Source organism: Muntiacus reevesi, chromosome 2 (assembly GCF_963930625.1).
Source record: "Muntiacus reevesi chromosome 2, mMunRee1.1, whole genome shotgun sequence".
Classification (NCBI taxonomy): Eukaryota; Metazoa; Chordata; class Mammalia; order Artiodactyla; family Cervidae; genus Muntiacus; species Muntiacus reevesi.
Window position 1 is genome coordinate 213,379,250 of NC_089250.1, and position 13,493 is coordinate 213,392,742.

A 13,493-nucleotide genomic window follows, 5' to 3' on the forward strand; every position below is an offset into this window, starting at 1 on the left:
CAAAAGTCTTGAACAGACACAAAAGAAGATCTAAGAATGGTTAGTAAGCACTCGAATAGGCATACAGAAAGATGCTCAACATCGTAAATCAACAGGCAAGGGCAAATTAGAAAGTGTTTCATACCCACTGCTGCTGCTGCTTAGTCGCTTGTCGTGTCTGACTCTGTGTGAACTCATGGACTGTAGCCTGCCAGGCTCCTCTGTCCATGGGGTTTCTCCAGGCAAGAATACTGGAGTGGGTTGCCATCCTACTCCAGGAGATCTTCCCAACCCAGGGATCAAACCCAGGTATCCTGCATTGCAGACGGATTCTCTACCATCTGGGCCTCCAGGGAAGCCCAAGAATACTGGAGTGGGTAGCCTATCCATTCTCCAGGGGATCTTCCCAACTCAGGAATAGAACCAGGGTCTCCTGCATTGGAGGTGGATTCTTTACCAGCTGAGCTACTGGGGAAGCCTCGCTTCATACCCACTAGAATGGCTAAAATTAAACGCTGACACCACCAACTGTTGACAAGGATGTGGAGCAATTAGAACATACTTTGCTGATAAGAGTGTAACATGGTAAAACCACTTTAGAAAACAGTTTGACTCTTAAAAACTTAAGCATGCATTGCAACCTAGCAATTCCACTTCTAGCGATCTACCCAAGGGAAATAAAAACAGACATGTTGATAGAAAGACATAAACAAGACTGTTCACAGAAGCTTTCTTCATAAAGGCAAAAACTATAAACAACTCAAACATCTATTCACAGGAAAATGGGTGAATACAACCAGCTATTTTTACAATTGGATGGGCTTCCCAGGTGGCAGTAGTAGTGAAGAATCTGCCTGCCAGTGCAGGAGACATAAGAGACATGGGTTCAACACCTGGGTCAGAAAGGTACCCTGGAGAAGGGAATGGCAACCCACTCCAGTATTCTTGCCTGGAGAATCCCATGGTCAGAGGAGCCTGATGGGCTACTGTTCACAGGGTCGCAAAGAGTCGGACACAACTGAAGCGACTTACCACGTACACATGCATACAACGGAACAATCCTCAGTGACAAAGAAACTACTGATACACATATAAGGACATGAATAAATCTCAAAAACATTATCCTAAGTGAAAGAAAACATGCACAAAGGAGTATATATGACTGCTTTTACATGAAGTTCAAGCATGGATAAAACTGAGCTATGATGTTAGAAATCAGAACAGAGGTTGTTAAGGGGTGGGGATTTTCTGTGAGGTGATATATGCATGTATCAAAATTCTTCAAATTGTACACTTAAAATGGGTGTCCACTGGTATATGTAAATTTTATGTCAGCCAAAGAGAGATGCTTGCAGCAAGATTATGAAAAATTTTTAAATGGAAACAAGTTAAATATTTTCTAGTAGGGGGTTAGTTAATAAAGTGTGTACCCAAATTCCGCAGTCATTGAAATGGTAATAGAAAAAGCAATCTACTGACTAGGAGACGTGTTCATGACAATCGATGTGAAAAAAAAAAGTTATCGAACGGTGTGCAGAGTATAACAGACATGAAAGCACAGAAAAAGGTCTGTGGAACCACTCTGGCAGTCCAGTGGTTAAGATTCGCCTTCCAATGCAGGGGGTGCGGGATCCAGGGTGTTCCCTTGGTCGGGGAACTAAGATCTCACAAGCCTCTGGGCAACTAAGCCCACACCACAACTAGAGAGCCTCGCTGTGCAATAAGAGAAGCCTGTATGCCACAAAGAGAGAAAGCCTGCATGCCACAGCAAAGACCCAGTGTAGCCCTTCCCCTACAAAATAAAGGATCTGGAGGTTTTTCTTCAAAGTGAGACTGGGGGTCACCTTGAGAGGTAAAATTCTGGATGTTTTCACTTTTCTACACCCAACACGTACTTGCTTGTGCAATAAGAAAAAAATATTTCCAGATAGATGCAGATATTACAGTTAATTCTCCTTATTCAGGGTAGCCACATTTCATCAAGTCCCCGGGGAATCCTGAATCAGTGAGTACTGAACCATCGCTTGTGGGGGAAATACAGGATTAGATTCCTGTGAGTATCAGGTCACAACATGTTCGTCAACGGATCAATACGATCAGTACATAAGCTTGTTTTATGTGGGCTTCCATCTAAAGACATCTTATTGAATCTACATTGTAGATTCGTTAACATTTAACCCACAGCCAATAGCAGCACTGTAACTCATGCCAAACAAAGCTTACTTAACACATGTTATTTTCTCAGGAAGTCACATCAGTCTTTTTGCACTAAGAACATTGGCCCACTGTGCTTGGGGACATTTTAGACAAGAATATCACTCCCCTCCCCCCCAAAAATAAAGGCACAAAAATGCGAAGAACACGGCACTAAACAGGCTGTGAAAAGGATGCTTGTTTGCATGAGAACTGAAACCAAGAAGCAAGGAGCCATCTGGTTCAACCTCCTAACATGGGAACACACGTGAGGCAACTCAAATTTTTTATCGCTCTGCACACAGCTCTGAATGGCCACAAAAGTGCTTCAGGTATTAATTTGGGTTACAAGTAAATTTTAGTAAGATTCACAAACGCAGACTCGTCAAATAATTAGGATGGAGGAGTTCCCTGGAGGTCTGGGTGGCTAAGGCTCCATGCTACCAAAGAAGGGGTCCTGGGTTCAATTCTTGGCAAGGGAACTAGATCCCACATGCCACAAGTGAGAGTTTGCATGCTCCAACTAAAGATTCCACGTGCTGAAACTAAGATCTGGCACAGGCAAATAATTAAATAAAAATATATATTTTTAAATAATTAGAATTGATGGTATATAGACATGAGGCTTCCCTGGTGGTTTAGTCGGTAAAAAATCCGCCTGCGACGTAGGAGACATGTCTGTGAAGGAGATCATTCTCAAGCCTCGGGCCAGCACTCCTGGGGCATCCAGGGAGGAAATAGAAATGGAGACTGAGGAGAGGGAAACAGGTCCAGAGACAGGCCATCAGGGAGGCGGGAACCAGCTACCTCCAGGCAATCCCAGCCCAAGTCGTAAAACCAGAGACCGGACAGCTTGGAAGGAAGGCCAGACGCATCAGAAAAAAAGATGCTCCTCCTGGGGAATCTCATCTGAGGCAAAGCGAAACCACGGAGGAGGGCCCCTCTGACCTGCAGGCTTTCCAGAGAGGTCAGCCTGGGAGCTGAGGGGAGGTCATGGTCCAGGCCCCTCCACAACCATCTCAGGAATGTGTCTGAAGTCACAGACACCGCCCTGGCTTTGCCTTCGGTCATTATGGGTTCCTCCCTGGGAATGTAAAGTCGTTACCAGGGCTTCTAGGAACCAGTCCCAACCTCAGCCGGGGGCCTCCTGCTCCCAGGAATCCCTCAAGCCCATAGGGTTCCCAGGACCCTCACACTCACAGATGGATAGGAACTGCTCAACCCCAAGTCTCCTTGAAAGAGGCAAGCCTCATCCCAAGCCCTAAGACGCACACACGTCCTCATCGAGGTGGGCAAGCCTGGAAGATCCTTCCAGAGCTCTGGCAGAGGCTCTGAGGCTGAGAGTGTCTTGCAAGGTGCCAGCACCTCTTACTAATTAGCTCGGGACGCCCAGATGTTTCTGGTGAGTGTGCTGATAACCCACATCGGTGCGGTTGACCAGGGATGATCTTCCTTCCGGAGGGGAGGTGCCACGCGCTCTCAAGGGCAGGCGCCTCTGGGGGCATTTGCCCAGGTCAGAGTCACCCCATCTCCTCTCCCAGGAAGCGGGGGCCCCTGGCCCTGCTTGAACCTACTGCTATCCTGGTGGGCAGAACCTCCCTGAGAACAAAGCTTGACCCTCAAACACCCCTGGCCTGCTGCCGCTTGCCAAGTGTTGTGCTTCGTCTGAGCAGTCTGCAAGAATTACCCAAAACATGCGAGTGGGCCCAAAAGGTGATGGCCCAACCTTTCAATGTCATGGAGCCCACTTCAGGGCCACGGGTCATCCTGGGAGAAGGTTTTTTTGCTTCCTTGCCATTTACCACAGGTTGTAGCTCAGGTTCTGTGAAGTTGGATGTTAACTTGTACAAAACTGTAGAGATGTAAACGATTTCTCAGTAGAGAGGAAAAGCCCAAGGGTTTTGTTAGGATCTAACTTGGGCTTCCCAGGTAACTTGGTGGTAAAGAACCTGCTTGCCAGTGCAAGAGACAGAGGAACTTGGCAAGCTACAGTCCATGGGGTCACAAAGAATCGGACACGACTTAGTGACTAAACAACAACAAATAGTATTTTAACGTACATATAACTAAAATCAGGCTTCCCGGTGGTTCAGTGGGTAAAGAATCCACCTACAATGAAAGAGATGCAAGAGACTCGGGTTCAATCCCTGGGCCAGGAAGATCCCCTGGAGGAGGGCATGGCCATCCACTCCAGTATTCTTGCCTGGAGAATCCCCAGGGACAGAGGAGACTGGCGGGCTACAGTCCATGGGGTCACAAAGAGCCAGACACGACTGGAGTGACGGTGCATACACACAAAACTAAAATCAGTAAGTCAGGGAATAAAAAAAAAGACAAGGGAGGATCGTGTTGTCAGAAAGTCAAGGTTGAGGACAGCTACTGTTTCCAAATACAAAACTGACCCCTGAGCCAGGGGACAGCCTAGCTCTTCTGGAGAACCGGGTGAGCTGCAAACCTGCTCATCAGGCTGGACCCAACCTTCGCTGGACGTGAGCGGTGTGGCAGTGGGCTCTGTCACCCGCCTTGATTTCCACCTAAGCGCTACTGTCTGGCCCCTTCGGGCTCCAGAGCCAGACTGAGCCCAAGGCCCGGGGCTCGGAAGGGACACCTGGCCCTGGGCCCCGCCCTCCTCTGAGCACCGGCCAGGCAGAGGGGCCGGTGGGGTGAGGCCCTCCTGCTCCTTCCACCTACCAGGTCCATCTGCCTTATTCTACAACAGGTGCGGCTTCACGGCTCACATGCGCTCATCTGCATTTACTCAGAGCACATACCCAGCGCTGCCTGCCCCAGCTCCTGCGTGAATCAGAGCCAGAGCAGAAGAAATAGGCTGTGCATTGAATTTCCTCCCCAGGGTGGGGCTTACAATTCTCCTCCAGGCCTGGCCCGAGCAGTGCACACACGGACCCCACCTCGGTGCTCCCCGGGCAGGGAGTCAGGCTCACCCCAGCTGGCTGGTCCCGAGCGTTTAGTTCAGAGATGCTTGGGAGAAAGAAAGAATGTGAAAAAGAGAGGAACTCCTCCCCAACGGAGGGCAGGCGGGAGAGGAGCATCCAGAGACTCTGAGGACCAGCCTGGCCAGCAGCCATCCCCCAACCCCCTTATTTAAAATTAATAAAATGATAAACACAGTTACAGGTAAATGACAATTCAGTACATTTAGCTGCATAATATAAAAATTTACATATTCACAAGCATATAGCTCCTTCATCAACATCGATCATTTTAGTCCATGTAGTCAAAGTCTTCTGGCATCCCAGAATTTTTATCGATTTTATTTTCTCCAAACCCAAATTTTCCCCAGAGACTCACCCTCATCACAGTTGCTCCCGGTAAAGCCAGGGCAGCACCTCCATTCCAGCGCCGTCACTGTGCGGTAGGACACTCTGTACGTGGGTCTGATCAGAGTCCTGTAACTAACACAAGGGCAGCATCAGGACAGTGTGAGGGCCCCCCTCCACCCACCTCAGACCCCACTCCTGCAGAGACCACCCAGCCCAGCCAGATACAGAAGCACAAATATCATATGATATCGCTTTTATATGGAATCTAAAAAAAAATGAACTTATTTATAAAACAGAAACAGACCCACACGCATAGAAACTAAATTTATGGTTGGCTCAGACGGTAAGGAATCTGTCTGAAATGTGGGAGACCCAGCTTCGATCCCTGGGACAGGAAGATCGCCTGGAGAAGGATCTGGCAACCCACGCCAGTATTCTTGCCTGGAGAACCCTATGGACAGAGGAACCTGGTGGGCTACAGTCCATGGGGTCACAAAGAGTTGGACGTGACAAAGCAACTAACACACATACACACACACAAAGGGGATGGAGGGATAAATTAGGAGTTTAGGATTAACAGATACACACTACTACAAATAAAATAGATAACCAACAAGGAGCTACTGTATAGCACAGGGAACTACACTCAATATTTTGTAATAACTTCTAAGGGAAAAGAATCTGAAAAAGAATATATGTACGGGCTTCCCAAGTGGCACAGCGGTAAAGACTTCGACTGCCAATGCAGGAGACACAGGAGACGGGGGTTCAATCCCTGGGTTGGGAAGATCCCACAGAGCAGGAAATGGCAATCCACTCTAGTATTCCTGCCTGGGAAATCCTATGGACAAAGAAGCCTGGCGGGCTACGATGAGATCGCAGAGTCAGACACGACTGAGCACACACACATACATATAAAACTGAATCACTTTGCTATACACCTGAAACTAACATATTGTAATTTACACACTGGAAATCAGCTATAGTTTAAAAAAGGAAAACATACATATGATTGATTTTCACAAGGGGCAAAAACCCAGCTTTATTATTCAATTTCCATCACTGCTTGATCAAGTCTGCACAGCTTCCTCTTGAAAGCAAAACTGCATGACTTCACAGAACTTGCATCTGCTGACACCAAGCAACTTAATCATGAATGGGAAAATTATGAATTAATTGAGAGCAGCAGGCGTGACGTTTTTAGGCGCACTGTTGACAGGAAAACACATAAGTCATGTTTTGAATTTCAGAAATAGTGTGCTAAATCTGAAAAATCCTGTTACACTAATTATTCTTTTAAAAAAAAAAAAAAAATCCTCTCCCTTGTGTTTCGTAAACATTCCAGCGAAGCCACTTTCCCCTGGAGCTCTAAGCTGGGGATGGGGGAGGAGGAAGGGTTGGCAGGGCGCAGCACAGCTGGGGGCTGGAACCTTCGAAGTGAGGGGACGGGAGTCTGCAGGGAGCGGTGCCCAGGGGCAAACCCAGGCCTTAGGGACTCTGAGATCCATGGCAGGAAGATCTCAGGAAGCAGCTGGCATAGGCCACTGGGGTGGGGGGTGGGAGGGCAGAGGACCAGTCATTGTCACCACTCCTCACAGCAAGGGACCTGATGAGACACAGCGGGGTAGGTGAGCCTGGGTCCAAGGAGTCCAAATAGACTGTCTGCATGAGCAACATGGCATCACTGACTCAACGGACATGAGTCTGAGCAGACTCTGGGAGTCAGTGATGGACAGGGAGGCCTAGCGTGCTGCAGTCCACGGGGTGGCAAAGAGTCAGACACAACTGAGCGCCTGAACTGAACTGATAAGAAACATACACCATTTCTCACCCGCGCGTTCACTCGCATGCTCACACACACACACACACACACACATACATACTCACACGCTCACAGCTGCTTCTTGCTGCAGATCTCCCAGCCAGAAACAGGCCCAGCTGGGAAAAGGAAGATGCTTTAATATCTATTTAACATGTCATTTTTTAAAAATTGGAGTATATAGTTGCTTTGGGACTTCCCTCATAGCTCAGTAGGTAAAGAATCTGCCTGCAATGCAGGAAACCTGGGTTTGATTCCTGGGTCTGGAAGATCCCTTGGAGAAGGAAATGGCAACCCACTCCAGTATTCTTGCCTGGAGAATCCCACGGAGAGAGGAGCCTGGCAGGCTACATACAGTCCATGGGGTCACAAGAGTCGGACACAACTGAGCTACTAAACGACCACCACAGTTGCTTTACAAAGCTGTGTTAGTTTCTGCTATATAGCAAAGTGAAATCAGCCACACTGATCCATATATATGTAAACATACATCCCCTCTTCCTTGGATTTCCTTCCCATTTAGGTCATGACAGAACATTGGGTAGAGTTCCCTGGGCTACACAATTGGTTCTCCCCCTTTTTTTTTTTTTTGGCCACACTGCATGGCATACGGGATCTTAGTTCCCTGACCGTGTCACCCAAATTGAAAGTGCAGTCTTAACCACTGAACTGCCAGGGAAGTCCCTCGGTTCTCATTAGTTATCTATTTTACACATTAATAGTGCATATATGCCAATCCCCCCAGAGGAGGGCATGGCAATCCACTCCAGTATTCTTGCCTGGAGAATCCCACGGACAGAGGAGCCTGGTGAGCTACAGTCCGTGGGGTCTCAAAGAGTCGGGCATGACTGACGTGACTTGGCACACATGCCTGCATGCCAATCCCAATCTCAGTTCTAAAATTAATTCTTAAAGGCAGGTTGTTGCTCTGGCTAAGAGGGGGCGGGAAAGCGACGGAACCCCTCCCATAACCACAGCACCATGGGGTAGGTGGAGCCCCGGGCGGTGGGGGCACCAGCTGAGAATTCAGGGTCCTGACCCTAATTCACGATGGAATTGCACATGTTCCTGAACCTCCCTGAGCCTGTTTCCTGGTTTGCACGCTGAGGACCAGGATGCTGGGCGTGAGGCTCAGTGGAAGGGCACGTGTGAGAGCAGAAAGGGGTGTGTAGATGCTAGGCTTGCAAAATACAGACCTGACCTCACTCCTTCTGGCCCGCACCCTTTGGCCATCCCCACTGTGGCCAGGAGAGAGTCTGAGCTGTTTAGCCCCAGGGGCCAGCCCTTCCCCAGCTGCCATGGCTGCCCCCAGGCCCTTTGTGCCATAGGCTGCCCCTCGGCCTCCAGCCCAGGAGCCCTCCCAAGGGCTCTTCACTCTGCCTTGAGTGGTGATGGTGACAAAGTGATAGCAGATACAATGAGAGCTTTGAGTACTTGCCATGTGTCAGGCACTGTTCTGACACATAACAACCCTAACAGGGGGATGCTACCACCATTCCTAATTTACTGAGAGCTTTGGTAACTCTATCAGGGTCACACTGCGAGAAGGTGGTGGAACTAGATTCCAAACCGAGGCAGAACTAGCAGAACCTAGGAATACTAACTTGAGTGCATGCAGTACCAGGGCACCCTGTTCCTCTCTGCATCTGGCCAAGGTACTGAGACGTGGCCCCTGAACCAGAGAGCGAGCTCAGTCCCCAGAGAAAGTCTTGTTCTGCCCCTCTTTCCGAGCGAGGGCCATGGGCTGGTCTGTCCCCTGTGGGACCAGAAGCATCTGGGTGGCTGTGAAGTCCAGGAGCAGGGCCCGCCAGTAGGTGGCGCTGCTTCACCAGCCCAGCAGGCCATGGCTCAGACCCTCCGCCCTCCCCTGAATGGCCAGGGCAGGTGCAAGTGTCCGTGGGCTTATTCCCACCACTTTGCCCTCCTACATCCATGAAGAACTCCCAGCCCTTCCACTGGGGTCCAGTCCACAGATCCACTGATCTTTCTAAAATGATTCTGTTTTGTGGCTGACCTCTCTCAAAACTTTCCACGGCTCCCATAGACCAAAGACCACACTCTCCAGGTCAGCGAATAAGGCCCCACCTAGCGTCCTCCCCTCCCCTCCCTGCACAACCAGCAGTCAAGGCTCCTCCCACCACAACACAACAAGCAGCTCTTCCTGCCTCCCGGCCTTTGCACGTGCCGGCTCCTCTGCCTACTGGCCCTTCCTCCTGTACTCGGCAGAGAAAAGCCCCCAAGAGCCTTCAGGGGGTGATGCCAGGCTCCTCTTCCCTGTGAAGCACCCCCAGTCCTGGCCAGAGTGGATGGGCTCCCTTATCAGCATCCCCACACCCTAGACAGAGCTTGGCTTTTCATGCGGGGTGCCCACTGTATACCAAGCACTGGAATTACAAGAATAAAGGAGGCCACAAGAGCTCTCACGGGGCTAGAGCTGGCGGCACAACTTCTGGATCATAGGTGTGAATATGTGCCTATGCACAGTGCTTCCCTGGTGGCTCAGATGGTAAAGAATCTGCCTGCAATTCAGGAGATCCGGGTTCGATCCTTGGGTAGGGAAGATCCCCTGGAGAAGGAAATGGCAACTCGCTCCAGTATTCTCGCCCGGAGAATTCCACAGGCAGAAGAGCCTGGCAGGCTACAGTCCATGGGGTCGCAAAGAGTCGGACACAACTGAACCACTAACACACACAGGATGGTAAGTGCCAGGGAAGAAAGCACTGAGTTCACTCCTCGCATTGCAATGGATTAGTTTTCTTTTTTTTTAATTAAAATATAATTTACAGGGACTTCCCTGGTGGTCCACTGTGGCTAAGACCCCAAGCTCCCAAAGAAGGAGCCCAGGTTCCATTCCTAATCAGGCAACTAGTTCCCTCATGCCACAACAAAGATCAAAGATCCGGCATGATGCAACTAAGACCTGGTGCAGCCAAATAAACAAATGAATATTTAAAAAAGAAAGAAAGAAAAATATCTTGCCATGTGGATGGAAGACCAGGTTCAGAAGCTCATACCACTTAGCCAACTGACAATCCAGGCTAAGGCAAGACATCTTTCAATACCCTAAAAAAGCATGCCCATGATCCTATAAGTAACACACATGTTTATACCAAGTCATGGCTGGTTCTAACGCTTCAAAAGGCATCATAATTTTCATAATGTGAAAGTCAGCAGTGAGGCAGCAAGTGCCAATACTGAAGGTGCCAAAGCTTTTAAAGAAGAGCTGCAGAGGATAATTGTGGATGAGAAATATTTGCCAGAACAAATATTGAATGTCGATGAAATGAGCTTGTTCTGGAAGTGTGTGCCGAAGTGAACATACATTCATCAGGAGTCCAGGACAATGCCAGGATTCAAGGCTTTCAGAGACCGTGAGGAAGGCTGCTTTGGGGGTGGAAATGTTACAGGGCTCGAATGAAAGTTTTTCCTAATCTACCAGGGGGAGAACCCCAGAACATTCAAGTGTGTGAGCCAGGCACTCACTTCCCGTTTGTTATGGCCATAACAAGAAAGCCTGGATGACATTAACATCGTTTGAAGCCTGGCTTCTTTAAGTGTTTTATCCCTCAAGCAAGAGAATATTGGAGGCAAAACAACATCCCATTCAAGATTCGGCTGATCTCAGACAAGGCTCCGGGGCATCCACAGCATATCAGGACAGGCATCCTGATGTCAAGGTTGTGTAGCTACCACTGAACACAAGTGCACTTATTCCACCCAAGGACCGAGGCGCCACAGCTACGTCCAAACCACACACTTGACACCAGATGTCTGTGCAGGCCCTTGAAGCAACGGGAACTGGTCGAACGCTCTGAGAGTTTTCAAAAGGTTTTAACATAAAAATGCTACCCAGACCACCCATTGCTGCCCATGGGAAGAAGTCACACAGCAATGAGTGAACAGTGAACTGCATTTTGCAGAGAGTTTTAAAGACATATGTGAACACGTTCAAAGGTTTGAACCAAGATTCTCTTGTGGATGAAACAGTCCCGAGATATGAGTGCTTGGGAAACACCTAGAATTGGACATTTGAAGAAGAGGATATTCGTTGTTGGTACCGAGGGTGAAGAACGCTCCAATGAGGAGCTGTTCAAACTGGAGAAAGAAAGAGGGAGAGAAGTCGAAGCAGAGGAAGAAGTTATGCCCGGGGCACCAGGAAAGTTCACAACAAAGAAACTGGCAGAGATGTTTGCTGCCATCAGCAGTGGTGGAGGGATGTTAGAAGAAATGCATGTCAATTACAGGAGGTCCACAAGAGCTGACAGGCAGATACATGATGTTCTTGCTTGCTCTAGAGAAATATACAATGGAGAGAAGAAACACGTTATATAGTCAAAACTTGGTATCTTCCCCAAGAACACTCCACCTGCTAAACCATCAAGTGTTGATGACCTGGTGCCTTCTCCCAAGCTATTCTGGAGCCTCATCCGAAGAGAGGAATGGACGACCCTGTCTCTGTAGCTTCTCCATCATCCAGCGATTAACCTTAGTTCAGCGCTGCAATCATTCTTCAATGTGCCTTCAGCGGGGTAGGCTAACGGTGAGTACCTTCCCATGCTGCTTCTCACTTTTCACCTTCTCACCCTCGTGTAATAAATTACATGAGATGGCCAACATTTCATTATAAAACAGGCTTTGTGTTAGGTGAGTTTGCCCAACTGTAGGCTAATGGAAGTGTCCTCGGCATGTTTCAGGTAGGCTAGGCAAAGCTACAATGTTCAATAGGTCAGGTGCATCTAATGCATTTTTGACTTAAGGTATTTTCAACTTGCAATGGGTTTATGGTGATGTAACCCCATTGTAAGTCAAGGATGATGTGTAGATAAATCTAGTGTTTAGCTCAATGAACTCTGAACCTATGTATACACCAACATTCCTATTGCTCCAAAGTCCTTTTGAACCCCTTCCAAGTTGATTCTCGAGCCCCCAGGCATAACCATTCTGACTTCTCACTAGAGATTAGCTTTGCCGGTTGTAGAATTTCATATGAATGGAATCATACAGCATGCACTCTTTTGTCTGCATTCTTTCTCTCAACCATCATGTCTGTGAGGTTCATCTATATTGTTAAGGGTAGCACTTTTCTGTTTCTTTTTATCCCTAAATAATACTTCATTATATAAACATACCACAGTGTAGCTGTTCTCCTGTTCATGGACTTGGGGTTATTTTCAGTCTCACTATTGGTGAATAAACATGCTATGAGTGTTTTTATACAAGTCTTTGTGGACAAATTTCCACTTCGCTAAGGTATGTACTTAGAAATAGAATTGATGGGCCATAGGACGGATATATGTTTAACTTTAGTAGATGCTACAAACACATGTCCCAAACCTATTTGAGTGAACAAGGTTCACATGCCCAGCAACAGTGTATGAGTTCCAGTTTCTCCATAACCTTGCTAACATTTGATATTGTCAGTCATTTTCATTTCAGTCATTCTAAGGCGTATGCAGAACCCTTTCATTATAATTTTAACCAAAGTTCAACCCTTTCTTCATGTTTGCCATTTAGATATCTCCTTTTGTGAAGTGTCTGCTCAGGTCTTTTGCCCACTTTTAAATTGGGTTTTGGGTCTTTCTTATCAGTTTGTAAGATATACAAGAGAGACCTTTTTCAAATATATGTATTCTGAATGTTTTTTCCCCAACCCGTGGTTTGCCTTTTCATTTTCTTAAAGTATATCTTTACTGATCAGTTGTAAATTTTTATCAAGTTCAATTATCATTTTTAAAATTTTACTATCTGCTGGGCAGGAGTCAAAGTTCATCATTTTCCATTTGAATGTCCACTTGCTACAGCACCAGTTGTTGAAAAGACCTTCTTTTTGCCCAAATTTTCCCACTAAAATTAAATTATCTTACTGCCTTGTTGTGGAGAAGGCAATGGCAACCCACTCCAGTATTCTTGCCTGGAAAATCTCATGGACAGAGGAGCCTGGTAGGCTGCAGTCCATGGGGTCACAAAGAGTCAGACACGACTGAGCAACTAAACTTTCACTTTTCACTTTCATGCATTGGAGAAGGAAATGGCAACCCACTCCAGTGTTCTTGCCTGGAGAATCCCAGGGGTGGGGGAGCCTGGTGGGCTGCAGTCCATGGGGTCGCACAGAGTCGGACACGACTGAAGTGACTTAGCAGCAGCAGCAGCAGTGCCTTGTTGAAAAAAGTCAAACGAGTGTTTAAATATGAGTCTATTTCTTGACTCTATTCTGTTCCATT

At 47.7% G+C, this 13,493-nt stretch overlaps 1 protein-coding gene across 2 annotated transcripts in view; it reads right to left on the reverse strand.

Moving 5' to 3' along the window:
- The window catches only part of COL26A1 (collagen type XXVI alpha 1 chain), a 164,799-nt gene that overhangs the window by 90,203 nt on the left and 61,103 nt on the right, over positions 1-13,493 (reverse strand). The window contains exon 3 of one of the 2 annotated variants that reach the window (XM_065920401.1): positions 5,482-5,579. In XM_065920401.1, the coding sequence (XP_065776473.1) occupies positions 5,482-5,579 (98 nt within the window). Of the gene's footprint in view, positions 1-5,481; positions 5,586-13,493 lie in introns of both variants that reach the window. The other variant, XM_065920400.1, reaches the window with a different exon arrangement.